The sequence below is a fragment of the Bufo bufo genome, chromosome 2 (genome assembly GCF_905171765.1).
Source record: "Bufo bufo chromosome 2, aBufBuf1.1, whole genome shotgun sequence".
Taxonomy (NCBI): domain Eukaryota; kingdom Metazoa; phylum Chordata; class Amphibia; order Anura; family Bufonidae; genus Bufo; species Bufo bufo.
Genome location: NC_053390.1, coordinates 116,040,439 through 116,067,422, shown reverse-complemented (window position 1 = coordinate 116,067,422; position 26,984 = coordinate 116,040,439). Strand labels below are relative to the sequence as shown.

At 42.5% G+C, this 26,984-nt stretch overlaps 1 protein-coding gene across 5 annotated transcripts in view; it reads left to right on the top strand.

Moving 5' to 3' along the window:
• The window catches only part of ARHGEF28 (Rho guanine nucleotide exchange factor 28), a 245,723-nt gene extending 218,951 nt beyond the window's left edge, over positions 1 to 26,772 (top strand). For all 5 annotated transcript variants that reach the window (XM_040421454.1, XM_040421453.1, XM_040421455.1 and 2 more), the window contains 10 exons: positions 2,437 to 2,615; positions 2,755 to 2,846; positions 4,571 to 4,753; positions 5,365 to 5,502; positions 7,181 to 7,278; positions 11,139 to 11,177; positions 12,831 to 12,878; positions 13,034 to 13,471; positions 14,810 to 15,068; positions 24,211 to 26,772. In XM_040421454.1, coding sequence (XP_040277388.1) covers positions 2,437 to 2,615; positions 2,755 to 2,846; positions 4,571 to 4,753; positions 5,365 to 5,502; positions 7,181 to 7,278; positions 11,139 to 11,177; positions 12,831 to 12,878; positions 13,034 to 13,471; positions 14,810 to 15,068; positions 24,211 to 24,386 — 1,650 coding nt within the window. In that variant the 3' untranslated portion in view covers positions 24,387 to 26,772. The remainder of the gene's footprint in view (positions 1 to 2,436; positions 2,616 to 2,754; positions 2,847 to 4,570; positions 4,754 to 5,364; positions 5,503 to 7,180; positions 7,279 to 11,138; positions 11,178 to 12,830; positions 12,879 to 13,033; positions 13,472 to 14,809; positions 15,069 to 24,210) is intronic.
• Positions 26,773 to 26,984: the final 212 nt, after the last annotated feature.

The window sequence follows — 26,984 nt, the reverse complement described above, 5'->3', positions numbered from 1 at the left end:
AGAGCTGCTCTGATGGCTAATTTTATGACCCATATTTCTGTTTTACTGAGAGCTCATAAACACTCATTTATGCTTAAAGGGGCTTTCCAAGATTTAAATACCGATGACCTGTCCTCTGGCTAGGTCATCATTATGTGATCTCTGGGGGCCGACACCCAGGACCTCCGCCGACCAGCTGTTCGAGAAGGTGGCAACACTTGCAGTAGTTCTGCGTCCTTCTCACTGCTTTCCCTAGGTCAGTGATGACACATTCATCAGTCACGTGGCCTAGATGCAACTCATCCCCATAGACGTGAATCAGGATGAGTACAGCCACTATACAATGTATAGTGCTTGATAAGCTGAGAGAAGGCCGTGGCACTCAGAGGAGCGCCGGTGCTTTCTCGAACAGCTGATTGGTGGGGGTCCCGGCTGTCGGACCCCCACGATCAGATACTATATTACCTATCCTAAGGATACATCATAAGTGTTAAAATCTTGGATAGCCCTTTTAAAGTTGTGGCAGTGGAGCTCCCTGAGGGCCGCTGAAATGGTGTATCTCACCCAGAGGAGCCTGGGTGAGAACAGATAAGGCTGGGAAAATAGGCTTTTCACAGCCAGCTGAGGAGCTCAGGTAAATGTGGGCTGAGCTCCTCAATCAGGGCTCCCTGTCTGGGGAAGGCGCAGGCTGCGTCGAGGCCTGTGGGAGCCGGGACTCTCTAACCCTGTGTGGCGTGAGCACCGTGCTGTGTTTTGGGGAGGTGGGTGTTAGACCCAGATCCCGATAGACAGGAAAAAATACTGTATAATCAGTGGTCTGACGGCCTAGGATTTGTGTTCATGATTTATGTTTGGTCTGCTGGTAAAGTGACAATAAAGCTGGTCGTGGCCAGTTTGCACCCAAATCTGCAGTGTTGAAGTGGCTTCTTGAGGTGGGCCAACCGTCTAAGTGGAGAAGACGGTGATCCTGGAGAGCTAAGTGACCCCGAGTTGTCACAAGTGTACATAAACTTTCCAAAAAATGTAGAAGTTCGGTCCTTCCTGAAGCGCTCTTCACTACAGCCCATACATAATCCATACACTGTAGATATGTATATGAGCGCTGTACTGGCAGGAGCTCACATCGCTGCTCTTACCTGTGCCCTCCGCTAAAACCTCTGCTATACAGCAGCTGTGCAGGATACCCCACACCGATGTGCTGTGCCAGGCTTTAGCGGAGCTGACCGAGGAGAGGCAGGAGCAGCGAAGTGAGCATATTGTAGAAATCTGAATCCATACACCAGATTTCAGTTTTGCTTGAGTCTGCGTTGGAGTACATTTTGCCACATTTATTAATTGTCGCATGTTGTTTGATAAATTTGTCTTATCCTTAAACCCAACTCTTTTGTGTCGGAAAGCTACTCCAGTTTTCCTACTCCTCGTCTTGATTGCAAATTTGACTTTGATAAATCTGGAATGAAACCCATTAACATAGAAAGCAGGGATGAGCGAATCAACTTTGGATGCTTCATTTAAAATCAATTCGCATAAAACTTTGTTTGAATACTGTACGGAGCGAGTGCTCTGTACAGTATTAGAATGTATTGGCTCTGATGAGCCGAAGTTATTACTTCTCAAAGTCTCACGAGACTTTGTGTAATAACTTTGCAAATTAATTTCTACTGTAAAAAAATCTTGCTACTGAACTCTGGTTCGGTTCCAGGCGGTAAAAGGTTTTTTACAGTAGAAATTAATTTACAAAGTTTTTACCCGAAGTCTCGCGAGACTTTGAGAAGTAATAACTTCAGCTCATCAGAGCCAATACATTCTAATAGTGTACGGAGCACTCGCTCCGTACAGTATTCAGACAAAGTTTTATGCGAATTTACTTCTGATGAAGCATCCAAAGTTGATTCGCTCATCCCTAATAGAAAGCCATGTTCACTTTTCCACCCAATTTCAAAATTGGAGTAAGTGGTGTAAAAAATGAAAAATGTTGCAATATTTTTGTGCAAGTGAGTGCAAAAAGTCGCAAAAGTCCTATTTTACGACTGAAGCCAGAATTCTAGAATGAAGGCGTGATAAATCAGGGCCCATGTATGTGCTTCAATGAAGAGCAGTTCAGGAAGCCCTAAGCTTCAAGGGTCTAGGAATCCTCCTTCCTGATAATTGCCCCGATCATTTGCTCATTCAAACGTCCCTTTAGTGTGTATACAGAGATAGCTGTCAGTCACCGATAAGATGGCCCCCATGTACAGCCGAGCTCTGAAAGAGCAGACATTTAATGTGCAAGTTTTACTGAATCTTTTCCCATAAAACTATATACAATCTGCTCAGCTCCTCCTGATCTATAGGTTTCCTTCTACTTCTACCAAACCTACCTAGTGACCACCGTGCATACATGCTGTCATTTGAGTTTGAACTAATCTATACATCATGATCATGAAATGTTACATACATGTGTTCGTTTTACTACAGGATCAGAAACCACCCATCATTTCTCTCCAAAAGTTGATTGTGAGAGAAGTTGCTAACGAGGAGCGAGGGATGTTCTTAATAAGCGCATCCTCCGCTGGGCCAGAAATGTATGAAATTCATACTAGCTCCAAAGATGAGCGGAATACGTGGATGAGGCAGATACAGGACGCTGTACAGAGGTAACGCTGGTCATTCTTTGTATCTGTTGGTTCGGATTCCTCTAGTTATGCCTCTTATCGGTTTGTTGCTGTAGAGCACAAATAATACACACTCATACGATAATGGTTTACATTTGTTCTGCTCTTTATTGGAACTTAGTTGTCCTGAAGAAGAAGAAAGGAAACCCTGTGAATCTGATGAAGATAAACGGGCTGCTGAAGCACGAGCAGCCAAAGCCCAAAAATTTCAAGGTGCGTAAATACGGCATGTTGCAGCGCTGATAGCGGGAGAGACTCGGCTCAGTCCATTGTTTGTACGGGAAGAATTGCACCGCATGTATCTCTGTTCTTCCCATCAATTCTGGTGAAATTCTAACAGAGGCTTCGAGAGGAGCTACCAAGACAAATGTGAACCGAGTCTATGTTCTAGAAAATGTCTGTTCAGTTTATTTAACCCTGAAGGCTACAGCACTTTTTTTTTTTTTCCATCTCTGTATTTTAAAAGCTGTAACTTTTTTTTTTTTTTTTCACCAATATAGCCGTATGAGGACTTGCTTTATGCCGGATGAGTTGTATTATTTAATGCCACCATTTTGGAGTACCTCTACTATATTGTATGCATTTTTATTTATTTTTGGGTGGGGAGAAGAATTGTGAGAAAACAATACAATGCCGTCATGGTTTTTAGGGTTTTGTTTTAATGGTGTTTGCTGTGTGATAAAAATTATAAAATGACAAGTTAGCATTATTCTGTAGGTCAGTACAATTATGGAGGGCCCAAATTTATGTTTTATGTCTTACTACTTTCAAAAAATCTGGACACCCAAATTATTTAGATTTTTGTGCTGATGGAGCTATGGGAGGGCTTTTTTTTTTGCGGGGTCAAGCTGTAGTTTTTATTGATCGCATTTTGGGATTCATGCAGCCCTTTGATCAATTTGTATTGACTTTTTTTGGGGGGGTGAGCTGATAAAAAAGAAACAATTGTAGCATTGGGGAATTTTAAATTTTTTTTTGCGCCTTTCACTTTGTGGGTTAAATAATGGGATACTTTAGTAGACTGGGTTGTTATGAATGCAGCAATAGAAATTATGTCTACATTTTTAGAAAAGAGAAAATCACACAACTAAATTGCTGTAGTCAAAGCTATGTATCATCAGCGGTAACCGTATCTCCAATAACAATTCACGCAAATGGGTAACCGCAATTAAAACTTAACATTTAATTAAAGTTCCGTTAAAAGATGTGGGCCCATGAATCAACTCCTTTTTTTCGAAAGCATTGTAGCCTAAAGCCTAGGAGATGCGATAACTGGCTACCATACGGTAAATGTCATATAAAGGTGACAGAGGGTAGAAAAGAATAGATATTGAAGAGACAGGGATACTGGGTCTCTAGCCCTATGTGTCCCTGTATCTACCTAATAAACCCTCTAGATGACCCTTGAAATCCCTCTTCCAAAATGACAGTGACTGCCCAGTTTCATCAAGTAATACAGAAACAGAGACAAGAAGAAGGGACTCCTAAGTAAAGTCAACACAATTGTCCCAACGTGTTTCATTAGCATCCGCCAAATCCTCAGGGGACCATTCCAAAAATGGTGTCATTATACCAAGGAACCCAGTCAGGGCTCCCTGGAACATTCACAAGGTAATATACAATGTGTACTTAGCTGTCCAAAGGTTCCTCAAATATGGCTCAGCAAAGGATCTTCTGCATGTGGCGGCAGGTAATATAAAATCCTGCTTATGGCCGCAGCATGATGTGGCGTCCTGCGTATGGCAGCAACGTTTTTTGAAAAACAATAAAAAATTTCCTGGAAAACCCATATTCGGTTATGATGTGTGTAAACCAGCAGGTGGCGCTGTCTGCCAAAGATTACATCTGCAGAAAATGCCAGTGTTTTCTGTGCAGACTGACAAAGGGAACTTCAGTTATTATTATTTTTTATTTATTTTTTATTTATTTTTTTGTAGAAATTCTGGGTTGCCATGACCAGCAGATTTTCAATTGCTTGGAAGATAAGTTGCAGATATTTGGAGAACTTGCCGCAATGTGTGGAGGGAGCAATATGCACATAGAGCCACATCTTTTAGTTAAAGCAGATTCTGGGGAGATCCCACAGGCTGCATCGTTGCTGGCGGCTGCACTAAAAGAAGGTACGCTTTTTTGAAAAAGATTTTGTTGTAAGCTTCATTAAAGGGGATTTCTGGGATTTAATACTGGTGGCCTATGTTTAGGATAGGCCATCAATATCCGACCAGCGGGGGTCCGACACCACCCCACACCAGATCAGAAGCGCTGTAGTAGCTCCAGTCTAGTGGACAGAGCTGGTAACTGGTTTTCTGCTTCCATTCACTTCAGTGGAATCAGCGCTGCAGTTACCAATTCTGTCCTTTACTCAGTAGATACAGCCGTGTAGTTCTGACACTGGAGCTTCTGCTGAACCACTGATTGACAGATGTGCCAGTCTGATATCGATGGCCTACCCTGAGGATAGGAACCGACAACTCCTATGCTTACAGACCTGTGCCCCTGAACGTAAAAAAAGAAGACTCGCCTGTCCGCAGTCCCACTGCTGCTCTGTTCCCGGCTGTGCCAAGAAGCAGTTGGGTCCCGTGACTGCTGCAGCCAATCACAGGCTTCATCAGCAGTGATGTACCATTCAAACCTCTGCGACCGCTGAGGCCTATGATCTGCTCAAAGGCTGCTATGATATTAGATGCATGCATTAATAATGTACTGAATTTTATTTTATTTTTTTGTAAAGCTGAAAGCCTCTATGCTACGTTAACAACAGAAATGGAGAATTCAGCATGGTCATCGGAAGATGGCGAGACACCAGGCAGACATATGGGCTGGTCTAGTAGTGAGCCATTAGAGGAAGGTCATGAATTTCAAGAGACTTGTAAGTAGATATTACTACAAAACCTAAAACTTACAAAACATCAAAAATATTTCTCAGTACTGTTGTTTTGCAGAACTGAGGCAAATGAATGTTTTTTAAGGAGGGAGTCAATGAGGACTGACATGCTTCAGGCTTACTAAGACATTGTGTATTCGGACTAAATTTATTGATCTATCCAGCCAGTTTTCTAATATATATATATATATATATATATATATATACACTGCCTGTCCAAAAAAAAAGGTCACAAACGCTAATAATTCGCTGGAACGCCTTTAGCTTTGATTACGGCACGCATTCGCTGTGGCATTGTTTCGATAAGCTTCTGCAATGTCAAGATTTATTTCCATCCAGTGTTGCATTAATTTTTCACCAAGATCTTGCATTGATGTTAGTATAGTCTGACCGCTGCGCAAAGCCTTCTCCAGCACATCCCAAAGATTCTCAATGGGGTTAAGGTCTGGACTCTGTGGTGGCCAATCCATGTGTGAAAATGATGTCTCATGCTCCCTGAACCACTCTTTCACAATTTGAGCCCGATGAATCCTGGCATTGTCATCTTGGAATATGCCGGTGACATCAGGGAAGAAAAAATCTATTGATGGAATAACCTGGTCATTCAGTATGTTCAGGTAGTCAGCTGTGACCTCATTCTTGGAGCACATACTGTTGCTGAACCTAGACCTGACCAAGGGCAGCAACCCCAGATCATAGCACTGCCCCCACAGGCTTGTACAGTAGGCACTAGGCATGATGGGTGCATCACTTCATCCGCCTCTCTTCTTACCCTGATGCGCCCATCACTCTGGAACAGGGTAAATCTGGACTCATCAGACCACATGACCTTCTTCCATTGCTCCAGAGTCCAATCTTTATGCTCCCTAGCAAATTAAAGCCTTTTTTTCTGGTTTGCCTCACTGATTAGTGGTTTTCTTACGGCTACACAGCTGTTCAGTCCCAATCCCTTGAGTTCCCTTCGCATTGTGCGTGTGGAAATGCTCTTACTTTCACTATTAAACATAGCCCTGAGTTCTACTGTTGTTTTTCTTCGATTTGATTCCAAACGTTTAAGCGATCACGATCATTCAGGATTTTTTTTTCCCGCCACATTTCTTCCTCGAATACGATGGGTCTCCGCTATCCTTCCAGTTTTTAATAATGCGTTGGACAGTTCTTAACCCAATTTTGGTAGTTTCTGCAATCTTCTTAGATGTTTACTCTGCTTGATGCATGCCAATGATTTGACCTTTCTCAAAACAGACTAACATCTTTTCCACGACCACGAGATGTGTGTTTCGACATAGTTGTTTAAGAAATGAGAAGTAATTCATTGCACCAGTTGGGGTTAAATAACTTGTTGCCAGCTGAAAGATAATCGCCCATGCAGTAATTATCCAATAGGAGGCTAATAACTATTTGCTTAGTTAAAACCAGGTGGCGACTTTTTTGGACAGGCAGTGTATATGTATTCATACATGCACAGAGTCAACAGTCTGATTTTACTTTGAAGCATGTGCAAGGCCAGACTGCAGCAAAACTGTTTGCATTTACATATGTACTACATCCTACCACCAACAGTACATGTAGACATGGCATACAGTATATGAATATGAATTGTTCATAGAATATATAAAAACATTTTTATTTAAATCTTCAACTGTTTCACTTATTTTTACAGCCCTAACTCCTGACGTGAGAGAGGAAGATTCATTTAATACAGAACTTTGTTCTTCTCAAGTAACGAGTGATATAGACATGGCTTTTAATGAAGATAAGGTAGATAGTTGACTCTTTTTACCTAAAGTTTATGTCCGAACAAGGTTTTGTCTGTGGATAAACATCTCAGATGACAAAGTATAAAAAATAAAAATAAAATCAAGAAACATGAACACCACTGCTCATGTTATTAGTCTTAATTGCTGCTATACTAATTGTAACCACAAGGTAGAGCTAGGTCACCGCTTTTTTATAATGTCCTTGAAAAACGAACCTATATTCATCTGTTATTTCCCTGCCAATTCCACTTCTGCATCTCTGGTCCTCCTTGCAGTTTGTGTGCGCAAGGCTTCAGCGATGACAGAGTCATATATGGCACAATCTCTGGCCGCAGCTGTCTTGTGCCATATACCACAAAGCCCAGTGATTGGCTGCAGTGGTAACATGCCATATAGTGTTGAGCCGAAGCAAGCTTCAGATTCTTCATCCGTTCAAAACTTCGGAATAATACTGTATGGAGATTCGTCTCCATACAGTATTGGGCTACTTTCACACTGCCGTTTCTGAGTCCGCCTGTGAGATCCGTTTCAAGGCTCTCACAAGCAGCCCCAAACGGATCAGTTTAGCCCCAATGCATTCTGAATGGATAAGGATCCGCTCAGAATGCATCAAAAACGACCTTCGGCTTATCTCAGCCCATACATTCTAAGGCTACTTTCACACCTGCGTTAGGTGCGGATCCGTCTGGTATCTGCACAGACGGATCCACACCTATAAATGCAAACGCTGGTATCCGTTCAGTACGGACCGTCTGCATAACTAAATTAAAAAAAGTCTAAGTGTAAGTCAAACGGATCTGTCCTAACTTACAATGTAAGTCAATGGGGACAGATCCGTTTACATTGACACAATATTGGTGCAATTGTAAACGGATCCATCCCCTATTGACTTTCAATGTAAGTCAGGACAGATCCGTTTGACTTACACTTAGACTTAGACTTTTTTTAATTTAGTTATGCAGACGGTCCGTACTGAACGGATACCAGCGTTTGCATTTATAGGTGTGGATCCGTCTGTGCAGATACCAGACGGATCCGCACCTAACGCAGGTGTGAAAGTAGCCTTAGAATGTATGGGCTGAGATAAGCCGAAGGTCGTTTTTTTGCGAAGTCGTGCGTGACTTCGTTGAAAAATTTTGGTAGTTGATTTCTAAAGTGGAAAACCAATTTAAAACTTGAAACCGAACTCCGCTTCTGTTCCGGGGTACTAGTTGGAACCGAAGCCGAGTGGTTTTCCACTTTAAAATACAACTCCCGAAGTTATTCAATGAAGTCACTAACTTCGGCTCATTAGAGACCATACATTCTAATACTGTACGGAGCTGGATCTCCGCACAGTATTATTCAGAAGTTTTGAAGGAAGCGACGTATACGGGCACGTCATTGTTGCAGCCAAAACTGGAACAGAGGGAGTTCAGAACAGTGAGAATAAATTGTTTAAAAATTACTTTAAATGGGTTATCCAGGTAAAGCTAATGATGACCTATCCTGAGCTGTTACGGGTAGCTCCCGCTTCAGCACCGTACATTGTATAGTGGCTGTGCTTGGAATTGCAGCTCAGCCACATTCACTTCAGTGGCGCTGAGCTGCAGCGAGGCCATGTGACTGATGTACAGTAACGTCACGTGGCCTAGGAAGGGACCGTGGTGCTCATGGAGTGATTGGCCTCTCCTAACAGCCCATCGGTGGGGGTCCCAGGTGTTGGACGCCCACCGATCTGATAATGATGACCTATCCAGAGGATAGGTCATCAATATTATTTCCAGAACAACCCTTTTAATACCCTCATTGCCTTTAGAAAAAAAGGAAATTACTCTGACAACTCCTTTAATGATAAGCAAGCAATTGATGATTACAATTTAAAGATTAATGGTAAACAGCCATGGCTAATACCTCTGTGTGGATTTTGGCTGCATGGCAGCCTCGCCTTCCCAGGCCCCACATCTAGTCTTACCCTGAAAGCGACTGTTTTGTTCCTTGATTGCCATGGGCTGACCAACGTAATCCCCAGCAATCAGCAGTCATTGACAGAGGAAGCAGAGGACGGCTGCACATCACCGCAGGGGAAATGTAATTATAGTTTTATTGTGACGTTAGCAAACTCCAGCACTTGTGGGGGGAAAAAAACTCCATATACATTGAAGGGTTATTCTAGTAAGAATATTGTTTCTACTTAAATCCAACCTATAAATATGAACATTTTCTGTATTTACACTTTTTAAAAAATTTTTTGATCCTTCTATCCCCAACCGTTCTGTGCCCACCTCAGTAAATTGGCCGAGGTGGACAGAAATGCTGAGTTTTGCTTCTCTCTCCCTGCTCCATCGAGTATGCAGGAAGGGATCCCTGGTGAGGTGATCCACCTGCTTCTGAAGCGGCAGTGCCATTTTTGCTTCTCTGAGGAGGTGCTGAGCAAGTGCAGTTACATTAAAGCTGTCTCGCTTACCACTTCCTCCATGTCTCCTCTAAGAAGGAGCGAAGATCCTTCAGCTTCAGAAGCAGCCGGGTCACCACACCCTAAGGAGCAGTGGGGGAAGTAAGTCTGAGCAGGTGTGTCCACCTTGGCACGTTCAGTAAGGTGAATACAGAAAGTTTGTTCAATAGAGACAGCAGGTGGCGTTATACTAAAGTAATCCTAGGAATATCTGAGGATATAAGCATTATTTTTTAAATGTGTCAATTCAAAAAAATCTTCAGAATTATGGGCTGGATTAAACTAGAAACAATATCCTTTGTGTTTCAAAGGGGTTATCCAACAGTCTTGAGCATTCCAAATAAAAAAAAGTCTTGTTCTTATAGGGGTTGACCCCTATAAACCTACTCAATGGGCATCCTCTAAATTCATGGACAAGATATTTTCGGTCGTGTGATTTGTTCACATGATGGCTTCCTCGAGCTGTTCCAGAGAACCATTACTTCTGTGCAGGTGCTGAACAGCAAATGCCCGTGTCCATTGCACATGCAGATACAAGGGATTCTGCGGCCTGTATCTGCACGTGCGCCGGATGTGTCCACCTGCCATGACATGGAGTTAGAAGTTAAAGAGGACCTTTCACCGATTATTACACTATGAACTAAGTATACAGACATGTAGAGCAGCGCCCGGGGATCTCCCTGCACTTACTATTATCCCCGGGCGCCGCTCCGTTGTCCTGCTATGCCCTCCGGTATCTCCGTTCACTAAGTTATGGTAGGCGGAGTCTGCCCTTGTTCTGGTGTAGCGCTGGCCAATCGCATTGCAGAGCTCACAGCCTGGGAGAAAATAACCTCCCAGGCTGTGAGCTCTGCGCTGTGATTGGCCAGCGCTAGAGCAGAACAAGGGCAGACTCCGCCTACCATAACTTAGTGACTGGAATCTCCGCCTACTATAACTTAGTGAGCGGAGATACCGGAGGGCATAGCAGGAGAACGGAGCGGCGCCCGGGGATAATAGTAAGTGCAGTGAGATCCCCGGGTGCCGCTCTACATGTCTGTATAGTTAGTTCATAGTGTAATAATCGGTGAAAGGTCCTCTTTAAATGGTTGGAAGTTTAATACCTAATTGTACCCATTCAAGTGAATGAGTGATGCATAGTGGCACCTAGTCATCCAGGATTACACAGGAGGATCCCAATCGGAGAACGTTGCTCGTTTACCTTTGAAAGCCCCAAAGCGGTATATAAAAGAGGTTGCCCTGGTGATCTGACACCATATAGATTTCTGCCTCATGTAACTGACTACCTAACATGCAGTGTATAAAGGTAATTGTTCAGTCGTGTATTCCTGAAATTAGTACAACTTCCTGCACATTATATTTAGCGATGAAGAAGTGGTGGCCTGATATCTGTATATCTGTTTAATTTCTGGCTTTTGCTGTTTTAGGTTGAATTAGAAAATTCCTCAGGATATAAGCAGGCGGAGGTAATGGATCATCTGTATATTCATAACTTCATATATGTAATTTACTATAACATCTTTTCATTAATTGTTTGGCTTTTTTCCACCTAAAATTCTTTCTGTGTCACAGATTCTGTCAAAAATACTGGATAAAGAAAAATACTGCATGCAGGACTTTTTTTTGTGCGGTAAAAAAAAAAACTGGTTCCTGAAATTGGAAGGAAATTGAACAGACTCTATTGTAGTCAGCGGAGTCTGTTCAGCTCAGTTTGTCTATGTGCCGAATTTGGGACTTCCGTTATTTTCATTGTTATGCTCCTCTAACGGAGCAGGAGAATGGAAACTACTTACGCTGATAATAATAATAATAATCTTTTTTTTTATATAGTGCCAACATATTCCACAGCGCTTCAACTTATGTGACCTCGGTGTACAAGGTTCGGGTTATCTAAGAATTCCGTTATGGATTCCGCCATAACTTATGGTCCGTGGTAGCGGAATCTGTAACGGAATTCTTAGATAACCTCAACCTTGTACGCCGAGGTCACATAAGTTGAAGCGCTGTGGAATATGTTGGCGCTATATAAAAAAAAGATTATTATCAGCGTAAGTAGTTTCCGTTCTTCTGCTCCGTTAGAGGAGCATAACAACAAAAATAACGGAAGTCCCAAATTAAAAACCTAAGTTCGTTCATCCCTAATCGGAATCATATAATTTTTGCACTGACCTAGTAAGGTCATGATTTTCTTCCATTTTATCTGTTCTGTGCAGGTATTTTTTAGGCAACCATCACATTATCATATATATAGATAACATGGGATCCACCATTCACCATAGGTGATATCACAGCTTATCTACTCCCTCCTGACCTCTGCACAGGTCACAGCGCATGCCTAGAAAACTCTCCCATAGAAGTCAACGACGTCCCCTCCTGTCCATTGTGTCTATGGACCATTGGGCTGCCGTAAAGCAATTTTCTTAAAGGGAACCTGTCATCAACTTTATGCTAACCTCACTGAGGGCAGCAAAAAATAGTGACAGAAAGGCTGATTTCAGCGGTGTGTCAGTCATGAGCTAAAAGTAAGTGGTTGCTGAGAACCAGCATCATAATCATTGCAGCACAGGCCTTAGGTAGATGTGACTCTTTTCGAGAAGAGTCCTGGTTATTCCTAATCTCCTGCTCTCTCACCCATCTGCTGATGATTGGCAGTTCTCTCCTAGACAGAAAGAGAGAAAACTAGGTAGAAGCCTGTCAGTCATCAGCAGGTGGGCGGGAGAGCAGGACTTCATGAATAACCAGGACTCTTCTCAGGTGACCGGGACTCTTTCCAGGCCCAGGTCTGCAATGATTGTGATGCTGGTTCTCGGCAACCACTTACTTGTAACTTTTAAATGACAGACCCCTGAAATCAACTCACCTGTCTCTACTTTATTCTGCCGTTAGTTTGGGCAGCATAACGTTGATGACGGGTTCCCTTTAAAGCTAAACAGCTCAGGCAAGATGGATGCCACCTACAGTAATCATGTTCAGGAAATAGAAGACATAAATCTGCAATCGGAAACCTGGTTTTAACTGGCAGAAAAAGTTTTTGGTGACACACAAATATCTTACAAATGTGCATTAGGTCATTGATAGAGTAATGTACTAAGATAACTCTTCCATCTCTCTTCCTTTAGGTCTTGCAGGCCGTTCAAAACCTGACCCGTCTCATGTACAGTATACAGGTGTGTACTTAATATAATAATAACATTTGGAACGGGAAATAAAAGATACCAGCCATTTACAAACATCTACACTGCACTTACTAGAAACCGGCAAGGATGGCCATTATGTAAGAATTTTGACAGCATTATTACCAGGTTTCTTTTTTCATTGTCAGGCTGTTGTAACGCTTCAGGATACCCAAATAGAACTTAATAAAGCACTGCTCCAGGACCACGAGGCCGGCATCAAGGGTTTACCGCACCGGAGCCTAGAAAAACACAGCGGAGAGATAGCCAATTTGGAGAAACTGCAGCACCAACTTCAGCATGAAAAGCGTCGCTGGGTGCGCGAGTGCAACCAGAAGGATCGGGAGTATGAGGAGATGGAGACCCTGCTCCAGCAGAGGCAGAAAGAGTGTGAGAATCAGGAGTATGTCCTGGAAGAAGAAAGGGAGGAGCTCAGTTGCAAGCTTCAGGAGTACCAGCAGAACATGGAGAGGCTGAATGAAGGACAGAGGATTGTGGAGAATAAGAGGCAGCAGCTCTGTCACAGACTCCTCAGTCACACGCGTCAGAACAGCATGCCAGTACTGATTGCACGCCCAAAAACACAGGTATCTTCAGTCTTTTATAGTCTTCAATGACAACCACACCTATCAAGTAGGGCCCAAAGCAAACAATATAGTTGCAGGTGCAAACCGAATACAACAAACACTGCTAAAAAATTGGCACACTGCTGACCCAAATCATGCAAAAATGTATCTTTATTAACAAACATATAAAACTAACATAAGAGACAACATAAAAAGGTACTGACATCCACAACCACAAGGAGGTGCCCAGCCACGGTCATATATAAATCGAAGTAGACAAAGCAATTAAAGAGTGGTACATATGAAAAAAAACAATCAAACCACAATGTGGTGTACTCCCATAAATCATACCATATATCAAAATGTACAGACTTGGATAAAAGGCACCTCCACAATGCAGTAAAACTAGATATACCAGCAAATACTAGGTATATGTGTGCATAAGTTGGGGCCATGTATGTTATATGTTGGGAGCACCACAGAAATAAGGTGTTGAGCCGGATACAACAAAAAAAACTGATCCAGCTACCATTGACTTACAATGGCTTTAGTGCCGGATCCGGTTTCTTCGTTTTCAATATAATACAACTGATTTGGTTCTGAACAGATGCCGCCGATTATTATTAAAACGTAAGCATTTTGCCGGATCTTAAAACCATAAGGCAAAAACACAGATGTGAAAGGAGCCTTATATGTGCATTTATAAAAAGGCCATAAACTATAATGTGTCATAATCAAACTTGTATTTAACCCTACCTGTGAAGGTGGCGGGCCCCCAGCTTTGTATCCAAAATGTAAGCAGTGCAAGCTGGCATCTGCTGCGTCCATAGGCGGTGGTCAGTGTGACTTGTCCATGTGACTGCTAACTTCACTACAAACCAGGCGCTGGAGCGGTAACTGGACCTGTCCAGTGCATGCGCACATGCAGCGATATATTGGTACTGGTCAGTTTATAGCTGAACACTCCATGCACTTTCATTCATTCGATGGTTCGAATGGTTTCTGTTCCTTTTTTTTTTTTTTTGTAAAAAAATCTCATCTACACATTTGTTTTAAGGTGTCTTGTGAGACGTCTGACAATGCAAATACTCCTGGACTTCAAAAGGGCACTGTGGTTATGTGTCATTATTTAATTTAATGGTGAGGAGAGCGGGCATAGTAAAGGGAGTGTGAAGCGTTTCCCTCAACCCAATGAAAAGCCATTTCTTTACATTAACACATCTCAGGCAAAGCCGAAATTACAAGTTTAATAAAGTAAGGACAGAGGTTATGAGAAAACGTGTTAGGAAAAATGAATGGACGCGCTAAGTCTTGAAGGACGCGGCTGAACTCCCTCTCGTATTTTCCTTCATATAACAGGGTGTAAGAAACTCCCAGCATGACAGTTTACAAAACGAAGACTCCAACTATATTAACAACGCCCTGGCTCAGATGTCGCTCAGCAGCATGACCGCGCTCCCAGACTCGCATCCACATGTGGATAATACCTTGGACTTAGCAGAGACTTCTGAGAACAGCTCTGTGGACATCTCTAGTGAACCTTGGAGCACCTTAATTTCCCGGCAGCAGAGGCTCGAGAATTCCTCCCGACACAACAATAAAGACGCCTGTAATAATGGTAAAGGAGAACACAATAGAAAATCATTAGACCGTAAATATGCTGCCTTTCTGTGTTTTAGTAAGGACTTACATTGTCCTAATTTTAATAGTTTCTCATGTATATGTGTGTGTATGTATGTATGTGTGTGTATGTATATATATATATATATATATATATATATATATATAATATTTATAATATTCACCGGGGTAATCTGTGCAGTGGTATTTTCCTTCTTGCCTATATTAAAGGGGTTTTCCGAGACTTAATTATTGATGACCTAGACTCTGGATAAGTCATCAGTATCTGATCGGTGGGCATCTGAAACCCGGGACCCCCGCGGATCAGCTGTTTAAGAAGGCAGCGGTGCTCGCAGTAGCGCCACGGCCTGCTCGCAGCTTAACCAAGGCTGTGTGACGTCACGTTCATCGGTTACATGACCTAGGCCAGGCATCCTCAAACTGCGGCCCTCCAGCTGTTGCAAAACTACAACTCCCAGCATGCCCGAACAGCCTACAGGTATCAGCCTACAGCAGGGCATTGTGGGAGTTGTAGTTTTACAAAAGCTGGAGGGCCGCAGTTTGAGGATGCCTGACCTAGGCACAGCTCAGCCCCATTAAAGTGAATGGGGCTGAGCTGCGATACCAAACAAGGCCGCTATACAATGTACGGTGCTGTGCTTGGTGAACAGAGAGACGACTGCGGCGCTACTGCAAGCAGCTGATCGGCAAGGGTCCAAGGTGTCAGACCCCCACTGATACTGATGACCTATCCAGAGGACAGGTCATTAGTAGAAAAGTGTTGGAAAACCCTTTTAATAATGGACATGCTGCATAACAGCAGAACTTGCTCTGCAGAGCTTCTTCTCTACTGCACTGCTGGTCAGAACAGATTGGGATGTTCTGTAATGCAAAGTAGACAAAATCTTTTCGAGCCTTACGGCAATATTGAAAGAGTAATGGCTCGTGGACAGTTCTGTTCACTTTGTTTTATAATTTTTTATGGTTTTAACATCTGTAAATTACTGTAAGTTTCCTTTTAAACAGAGTTGTGAAAAGAAAGGTAACACCCAACCTCACTTTTTAGCAACAGTGCACGCCCTCTGCTTAGTGGGAAAGTTACTTTTCTGTTTAGCTTGGCTATTGGCACCTTTTGCTATTGTGTTTATTATGTGATATAAAACATTTCTGCATTTTTACAAAAAAAAATAATAATAATCAAAACCAGTTTTCTTCTACAGCCTGCATGTGTTGCATTGACTCCATTTATAATACAGGAATTGTCAGCTCAACATGCCCAACAGTATTCCTCCATAAAACACCACTTATATTTTTATCATGCAGTCGGGCGTTTTCTCGAAACAAAACTGACTCCATTCATTTTCAGTGCTGACACCCGGCTCCCTCTTGGTTCAATGTCCAGTCCCTCTCTCTCCTCTCCTGAATGCTCCTCTAAACTCAGATCTGATCTGATTTCATATGACGTGATTGAATTTGAGCTTAGATGAGCGTTCAGGAGAGCAGAAAGAGGGAATGGAGAGTGACCGGAAGCCGGCTGTTGACATTGAGACCTAAAGGAATAGAGTGGTTTTCAGTATATTGTAATACATGCAGGCTGCAGGAGAACAATGGTTACAAAACCATCTGAAGAAATGTTTTATATCACTTTATAAATATAGTGCACTAAAAAATTCAACAAGGTTTTTCTTTTTTGCGGAATCATAGAAATGAATGGGTCCGTGTGCAATCTGCAAAAAATGCAGATTAGATGCAGCCCAAAAATTTGGTCGGGTGAATGAGGCCTTACATGGGATTTACATAGACTGTCAACTGCAGTATATGAACAAAATTGTACATTACTGCCCCATTTCCGCATAGGCACTGACGTGCTCAGTAAGGATGTAATCTTGTCTCTTTCCAGCTGCTGGTATTGTAATTAGTGCACAGAAACCTCTTATCTAGATCTACAGGAGAAAACTGTATTCAGATGTTGAAGACCATGTATGTGGTTCATTTCCTGTTCTGACCCCTTTATGTCTCCTGTGTGTCTTTTAATAGTTCTAGAGCTGTCTGTCATATATATGGTGGTCATGTTTTAATTCTCCATCTAGGTGCTCACTAGCTGCATGTTTCTCATAGTAAGAATAGAAGGAGTTTGAGAACAAAGAATATTTGCTCGCTAAAAACCTTTACTATTTTTGATTGGTATCAGGTGAATCGTGAAACTGAAGGTTCCTTCTTTAATGACTTATATTTCATTGAATTGTAAAAATGCCCCTATGATAGTAAATCAATTGCCAACGTTTAGAAATTATAATATTTTTCATCCTGTAAGACACACCTAGGTTTTGGAGCAGGAAAATAAGAAATATTTCTTCATCAGACCTCGGCTCAGAGCCCCAATCTGACCCAGAATGTTAATCAGAGCTCAGATCAGACCCCCAATGTTAATAAGACCCCCAATCACACCTCAGCTCACACCACCCAGATTCCTAAGACCCCCAATCACACCTCAGATCATACCCCCATGTAAATAAGACCCGAAAGTTAATCAGACCTCAGATCAGACAAAATAAATAATCAACTTAGCTCTCCTGCGACTTCTGGGCTAGCTCCTGCTCTTCCTGCCGCGCTGTTCTGTGACCTGCTTCACACAGCGCGGGGTCACAGAGCATGCCGACATCCTCACATTGTGCGCAGGTCACGGCACAGCGTGCAGAGCCTTGCAGGAGTAGACCAGTAGACAGTGAGTACAGAGCCCACACAGGGAGCGCTGCATTCACCACTCCCTGGTCTACTCCTGTACTAATGAGCAGGAAGTTGAGCCATATTGTTTTTTAACTTTTGAATTGCCTTCTCAAAAAACTGATTGCAAAACTTCCACTATGTCAATTGATAGGCCATGCTGATTTCAGTTTTATTGTCACTTTCTGGAAGCTAATGCAAATTTGACAACCAGTATGGTTGTTTCCTGATGCTACTTTGCAAAAAGGGCCACAACAGCAGAAAAACACCAAAATCTCTGTTAGAAAAACAAATATTATTACCACAAGTTCACTACCGTAAGTTCTGATTTACTAATCATTGTGATCTCCCCTCATCATCTGTTCCATGAGATCCAGAGCTAAAAACAAACATAGTGGGAAGTAAGGGAAAGGATGTCACAGCAATACAGTGATGGCAGATTCTACAGAAGGCTGCTTGTGAGAGAAATACATCTAGCTGTGCAGCTGAAGAGGGGAATAATTAGGCTGAAAAAGACATTAGGGAAACCCCAAAAAGACCTATTACTTAACAATTATGATTGCAGAAAGAAGTACAGCCATTATGCAAACTTTTTTGAAAACTCAGGTATGATTTAAGCGTCAGTTAAAAAAAAAAAATTCTACTGTTTTGCTTCTGCTGAATGTGTAAGTCTGTCACTAATCTGGTGATGCTGCTGAATGTGTCATAAATATATTAGAGCTCTGCTCCTTTTTCTGATCACTTTTTGTGCTCTCACCCTCCCTTCCCTCACTGTTAGTGATGGCAGAATAGGAGATGTACATGGCAGATCAGGGAGTGGAGAGGGGGAAGAATCCGCATGCTGATTACAATGAAAACGGAGAGAAATGCATACACAAGGCAATTCTTCTACTGAAGAACGGGATTCACACTCTCTTCAGCATCTCTCACTGTCAGTACAAGTGTGCAGATATCCCTCATGGGTTGTAGCAGGGAAAATTAGGCTGTGCTAATAATTGAGAACTAGTGAAGACAGCAGCATCCTGGACACTCAGACCTGACTCCAGAGTGTATTACTGAGAGAAACAAGTCCACATGAGAAAAGTCTGAAACTGGGAGCAAGCTGTACACTGAATATCAAGTGTACTACTTTTTTTTTTTTTTTTTTTTTTTTTTTTTTATACACGTGTTAACCACTAACATGTAAATTTTTTTCCATATTAAAAATGTCCATAGCCTTTAAAAAACGGGTTGTTGAAATTAGATATCCACTTTAAGAAAGTGTTTTATAAAAAGGGCTAAGAAATGATTATAGTACCTGATTATCTTCCAGGCATACGCACACTAAATGGTCTTCTAAAACACTGATATAAAATGTGTTTTCTACAATAGCGGCTTTGTCAGTAGCACAGAAAATGCAGAAACAGGCTTTTATTTTTGCAGTTGAAATCTCTCAGCGTTATCGCCATGCCCCATGTGCCTTTACCCAGTGATTGATCGGCCGCACTCTGTTATTATGTTTACTTTGCAGTCGATAATGCCCGTCCAGAGCAAAGTGCTGAGAGCCTTTATTGTGTTATATCTGCACATGACGTGCCAGTGTGTTCACATTTACCAAGGGTGCTGGAAAATCTTTACAAATCAATGACTTGCCTTCCATTTTATGTCGCCTTCATGCATTTCTGTGAGGGAACAAAGGCACACTTGTGTGCACAGAGCTGTTCTTCAGTTGCCCAGCCAAAAGATATGTATTTGTGAATAGGGCTACAGCATAACTGAGAACAATACATAAAAGAAATGGATTTCTTCCTCGGCTAAATGTTTTGCAAGAACAGCATTGCTACATTTGGTTCATATTTTCTAATAGAGAATAAGCTGAAACATATCGACTGATTTGTTCTGTATGCTCTAGGCTACAGCTGTACCTGAGCCAGAACGAAATCGAGAATGCTCATTATGTATGGGATTACAGCATTAGAACTTGTAAACTATTATGTTACTTTTTTATACATTATTCTACATTGACAGGATTGTCTAGGATTACATGGAGATATGGCACATGGGTTGTGTCTGGTATTGCAGCTCAGTCTCATTTAATTGGATACGCCTCAGTTGCAATACCAGACATAATCCATGGACTTGAGTGGTGCTCTTTCTCAGCTAAAAAGTAGATCCTAGTTCTAATCCTGGAAGATTCCTTTAATTTATATTCTCTATTATGTGTGGCAAATTGCCAAAACAAATACTCTCTTAATTGACAGCAAAATTGGTTCTAAAACCCCAAGAAGATCCTACATGACCTCAACAAATGTGGACCATGGAGAGTAAGATAAAAAGCTTCTGCTTTCTCTACTGTGATCCTTGTTATTCCCTAACTAATGCAAAGTGACCACCCCAAACCATGCAAACCCCTCTCACGAGCCTTACCCTAGACATCTTTGTGAGTCCCTTCACTTAGTGACGCTAATAGCTTAAAGGAGACAATGCTCAGGGTCACAAATACTCACAGGCAAGAACTATCACAAGAAGCCAATACCAGTGATCTAGTTGCCACTTAAAGGGGTTTTCTGGGGCAGAGATTCAAGACCTATTCTTGGAAATAGAAATAGAACTAGATATGACTCTTTTTCCACTTTCCAGCTCTTAAAGGGTTTCTGTCATTAGTGCTAAGTGATGTGCTAATGTCAGCTGAACATAACTACAGGGTAGGCCATTTATATGGATACACCTTAATAAAATGGGAATGGTTGGTGATATTAACTTCCTGTTTGTGGCACATTAGTACATGTGAGGGGGGAAACTTTTCAAGATGGGTGGTGACCATGGCGGCCATTTTGAAGTTGGCCATTTTGAATCCAACTTTTTGTTTTTTTAATAGGAAGAAGGTCATGTGACACATCAATTACTTATTGGGAATTTCACAAGAAAAACAATGGTGTGCTTGGTTTTAACGTAACTTTATTCTTTCATGAGTTATTTACAAGTTTATAAAATGTGTTTAATGTGCTGCCCATTGTGTTGGATTGTCAATGCAACCCTCTTCTCCCACTCTTCACACACTGATAGCAACACCGCAGGAGAAGTGCTAGCACAGGCTTCCAGTATCCGTAGTTTCAGGTGCTGCACATCTCGTATCTTCACAGCATAGACAAAGCAATTGCCTTCAGATGACCCCAAAGATAAAAGTCTAAGGGGGTCAGATCGGGAGACATTGGGGGCCATTCAACTGGCCCACGACGACCAATCCACTTTCCAGGAAACTGTTCATGTAGGAATGCTCGGACCTGACACCCATAATGTGGTGGTGCACCATCTTGCTGGAAAAACTCAGGGAACGTGCCAGCTTCAGTGCATAAAGAGGGAAACACATCATCATGTAGCAATTTTGCATATCGAGTGGCCTTGAGGTCTCCATTAATGAAGAATGGCCCCACTATCTTTGTACCCCATATACCACACCATACCATCAATTTTTTTGTTCCAACAGTCTTGGAGGGATCTATCCAATGTAGGTTAGTGTCAGACCAATAGCGGTGGTTTTGTTTGTTAACTTCACCATTCACATAAAAGTTTGCCTCATCAGTGAACAAAATCTTCTGCGCAAACTGAGGGTCCTGTTCCAATTTTTGTTTTGCCCATTCTGCAAATTCAGTGCGCCGATCTGGGTCATCCTCGTTGAGATGCTGCAGTAGCTGGAGTTTGTAAGGGTGCCATTTGTGAGTAGCTAATATCCGCCGAAGGGATGTCCGACTAATGCCACTCTCCAGTGACATGCGGCGAGTGCTACGCTGTGGGCTCTTGCTGAATGAAGCTAGGACAGCCACTGATGTTTCTTCATTAGAGACAGATTTAAAGAGGACCTTTCACCGATTCTTACCCTATGAACTAACTATACAAATATGTAGAGCGGCACCCGGGGATCTCACTGCACTTACTATTATCCCCGGGCGCCGCTCCGTTCTCCTGCTATGCCCTCCGGTATCTCCGCTCACTAAGTTATAGTAGGCGGAGATACCAGTCCCTAAGTTATGTTAGGCGGAGTCTGCCCTAGCGCTGGCCAATCGCAGCGCAGAGCTCACAGCCTGGGAGGTTATTTTCTCCCAGGCTGTGAGCTCTGCAATGCGATTGGCCAGCGCTAGGGCAGACTCCGCCTACCATAACTTAGGGAACAGAGATACCGGAGGGCATAGCAGGAGAACGGAGCGGCGCCCGGGGATAATAGTAAGTGCAGAGAGATCCCCGGGCGCCGCTCCACATGTCTGTATACTTAGTTCATAGGGTAAGAATCGGTGAAAGGTCCTCTTTAATGCGTCCACATTTGGGCAAATCCAACACTGAACCAGTTTTATGAAACTTAGCAAGCAGTTTGCTAACTGTAGCATGGGATATGGGTGGTCTCTTAGGGTGTCTTGCCTTGAAATCTGCTGCAATGACCCGGTTACTGCGTTTACCAGACATCAACACAATTTCTATCCGCTCCTCACGTGTTAACCTCGGCGACATGTCAATGGCTGTAAACAAAGAGAAACTTGTAAATAATTCATGAAAGAATAAAGTTACGTTAAAACCAAGCACATCATTGTTTTTCGTGTGAAATTCCCAATAAGTTTGATGTGTCACATGACCCTCTTCCTATTGAAAAAACAAAAGTTGGATTCAAAATGCCCAACTTCAAAATGGCCGCCATGGTCACCACCCATCTTGAAAAGTTTCCCCCCTCACATATACTAATGTGCCACAAACAGGAAGTTAATATCACCAACCATTCCCATTTTATTAAGGTGTATCCATATAAATGGCCCACCCAGTGTATTAGTCCCATTTTACTATGTGCCACCGTTATTTAGAAAAAAATAATTTTATAATATGCAAATGAGCCTCTTGGAGCAAGGACGGTGTTGCTCCTGCTCCTAGAGGCTCCGTTCTCCCACCTCTGGCCACGCCCTGCGTTCACGTCCTCCTGCCTGGCCCTGAGTTCAGGTGAAATCTTCAGCCATTTAGTATGCGGTGGAGGCGTAGTGAAGAAGGGATGCTCGCCGGCTGTGGACTTCCTTACTGCGCCTGCGTCGCGTACATCATAGTACACCCGGAAGAAGAGCGATGCTGGCATCAATGAAGGAGAGGGTGTACTGTGATGTATGCAGCTGAAGATTTCATTCGAACTCAGGGCCAGGCAGGAGGACGTGAACGCTGCCTGGCCCTGTCAATCAAGTTTAGCAGGGCGTGGCCAGAGGTGGGAGTACGGAGCCTCTAGAGAGGCTCAATTGCATATTATAAAAGTTTTTTTCTAAATAATGGCGGCACATAGTGAAATGGGACTAATATAGTTATGTTCAGCTGATATTAGCACATCACTAATGTCAGCCAGGTTAATACTCATTTTTCCGCTGACAGAAACCCTTTAAATTCAAATTCTCAGAGACAGACTGTCAGCTCACTTCTCCCCGTTCCATAGACTTCGATGGCCAGCATGTAATCTGATCCTTCATTGAGCTGACTATCATCTCTCTGTCTTGGAGAATGTTAGTTTAAGAGGAGACAGTGAAAGAGCTGGTAAGTGGAGAGAGGAACATTTTTTCTGTGATATAGTCGCCTATACATTCTGGGAATAACCCTTTTACCACCTATCCACAGGACAGATGCTAAATGTCTGGGGGGCCCATTGCTGTGATTCTCACTGATCCAAAGAATGGTGTTCCCATGCCCCCCCCCCCCCTTTCCTTTTCACTACATCCTCCACAATGAAAAAAAGTGCTTAAATGGAGCGACTGCTGAGCATGCGTGCTGTCACTCAATTCAGCTGGAAACTGTCGGAGATGGCAGAGTGCTATATTCGGCTTCTTTTCAGCAGTGCCACATACAATGAATGGAGCGCTGCATGCTCAGCAGCTGCTCCATTGAAGCTCCTTCTCACTGTAGGGGGTGCAGCAGGGGCGGAGCTATAGGGGGTACAGAGGTAGCAGTCGCTCCCATGCCCAGGAGGGGGGCTCAAAGACCCTTGTGCCTCATAAGAAGACACCAGTATTATAGAAAGTGCATGCTGGGAGGGCTCTGTTATAGATTTTGCACTGGGGCCCAGAATCTTCAAGTTACACTTCTGGCTGGAGGGAAGGGGTTAGGTCATAAATTTGGTATGGGGAGGTGACGTTTCACTTTTTGCCTCAGGCTGCAGGAAGGCAATGTCCTTCCCTGCCCCTGGCCACAAAGCACTGAGGGAAGGGGGGCCCAAGCTGAACTCTTGCACCAGGGCCCATGAGCCTTTAGCTACGCCCCTGGGGTGCAGTGAAGACATGGGACCCCTGTTCTCATGGGAACTCCAGCGATCGACATTTATCACCTATCCTGTGCGTGGCAGGATGCATGTGCTGATGTTTTTCTAATATATAGAATGTAAGCTCTTATGCCTCACATCGTAATAATGTCGTCTTATGTTTCAGATATCAACGCGGCTCATGTCCTTTTCTGTGGAACACTGCTGGCATCGGCGGGGCATAATACACACACAGGGACCCATCAATCCTCCCAGACCTCAGAAGCCATGAAAACACTCCATGATGACCCAACGACGTGTGTAGAAAATGGACTAGTGGAAGAGACTATAGTTTACCTCTGACTGTGGAGCAGGCCAGATTACCATTTGCTGGTGGAACCAGCAAATCATGGTCTCTACAATGAGATTGCACATATTGTAAATGTAAATGCCTTTAAGCATAAGATTTGCCATTGATTGGCAATAATATAGAGAATTGCACTCGGATACAAATATCCATTGTGGTGATATCTGCTGTCATAGTGACTGAAGTAATCCCAGAGCAATAAGCTGTGTGGCCCACTACTGTCTCTAAGATGCATTGCTTATGTCACTGCAGTAGAAGCGTTCTGTGTCCACGGGGTCTGCTTGTTACTAGAATATATCCAGAATATAGTATTTCTAGAAGAATCTTATGGTTTATTCAATGGACTTGCAAACAAATTGCCTTCTGGTTCCCATCACTGATAGACAGTGTAACTTCTAACACTGCAGAACTCATGTGTACATACCCTTGAAGTGTTAAGGGGTCAGCTTTTTATTTTTTTTTCTTGTGGAAAACCGCTAAGTTATTATATTTTTTTTTTTTATATATAGAAAATGACTGTTGATGGCACCTTTCCAATTGATACACCACACAGAATATAATACATGCCAAATAACCGTAATGTCAGTGAATGCAACATTCTGATATACTTGTATAAATATAAAGCTGTGTTCACCCAACTTTAGTGGTCTATGTTCGGTGTATGTATCGCCGAACGTATACATAGGACTCCTTTCATTAGGTGTATTACTTGGTTTTTGCTGTATAGAATAGCATAGTAGACTCTTATTCTATGCAGAGGGATACAGAATAAAACATATACTGCACTATATACATTATTTTTTATTTTTTTACAATGGGAACCTATTGGTGACCTGTCCCACTGTATGTCTATACTGTGGCATATGTTGCCGCCTAATACATTATGCTGCCAGTCACTATCAAGGCAGAAATTTGTCGCCCACTGACAGACCTCATTTTGACCATAGTTATTACATTTTTATTTTCTAACAACCTAAAGTCTTTGGGACTCGAGAGACGCTCACATGACGAAATTCTCTGGTCCAGTTCTGTTCTCACAGGAGATGAGCAGCCCTTGAACTGAATGGCATCTGCTTATTTTTCCTGCTCCACTGAAACAACATGCATGCTCGGCCTAACTGCATTAGGGCAGTCTGACAACTGGCCGGTCTCCACTAGTCAATTCTCTGGAATTTGTTCTAAGGGACATTTGCTGAAAAGTGGAGTCATTTTCTGTACTAACCAATCAGACTGAAATGTTTCTAAGGTTAGAAAAGCAAAACACTGACAATGGCTTTGCTTTTAGTCTGTACTTCTTACCGATTTTGCTAGTTCTTTCCCATGTTCCCTGCCTGCCTATGCGTTGTCTGTGACTGCATTATATGGTGGTTTCCAGAGATAACAGACCAATATTTGTAAAGTACTCCACAACTGGGGAAAAAAAAAACTTATAGGGATTTTTATTTTCTAACACCCTAAAATGTAAAAATAATACACCGCAATATAATCCCTTTTCAGATTTTCCCCTTATCAGCACTGCCATTTTCTTTGGTCCCCCGCCACCCCTCATCTATGATAAAACATATTAGGGCGGGTTCGCATCAGCGTTAGGTAATTCAGTTATAGTGTTCCATTATAACAGGGTTATGACAGAACGTTATTTGTGCCCATAGAAATGTATTAGGATGGAGCAAAACGGAATGCCTCTTAAAGGGTTCCATTTTGCATTCCGTCCTAAAATTCTGTCATATTTCGTCCTAACCCTGTTATAATGGAACACTAGAACGGAATTACCTAATGCCCTTACATGACCACCTCGACCACCTGATGTGTTGTGTCGTCATGCCGCATTGTCAGCAGGGGACTGAGGCGACCAGCAGCCCGGGAATGGACAAGAATTTGGAGAGAGAGTATAATATAAGAATTGCATTTTAGGATATTAGAAAATATATATATTTTTTTTTTAACTGGGGACATATCAGTACTCTGCGAATACATGAGTAGTGTAAAGCTGGATGGAGCACATCTGTTCTTTTTCATGATGAAGATTAGATTTCAGTGAACACCTGGCTCTAAAAAACCCATCGACTCAAGTTTTCCTGTATTTAAAAGGTTCGGCTAACACTGTCCAGTCATCACTTGTCAGCTGTTAATACAGGAGTCTTAATACAGAATGCACATATCCCATGAAAGACGTGAGCAAAATTGGGTTGGAAAGGCAGATTTTTCTGTCTGGAGCAACACGAGCCAGTAATCAGGCTGAATGTACAAGAGGCACATAAGGCGAACTACGTACTGGGGTAAAACATGAATGCATGTACAGATAAGGCTTTCCTTCTAATCTCTCTAAATGTTGAACCCATTGTTCATGTTTTTTTTTTTATGTCATGAGGAACGTTACTATGGAAGTTTTCAAAAAGTCCATGATTTTGTCTAATTTCAGCATTTATAACCTTTGCAGCATCCACTTTGTGCATAAGTCTTCATTCACATCTGCATCGGGCAATAATTTCTTCTGTTACATCATAGGAACAGAAAAACGAAATGCATGCCAAAGACCCCAACGCTGCCCTGCGGATCCCATTGACTTTAATACGGTCCAGGTTTCCCTCATG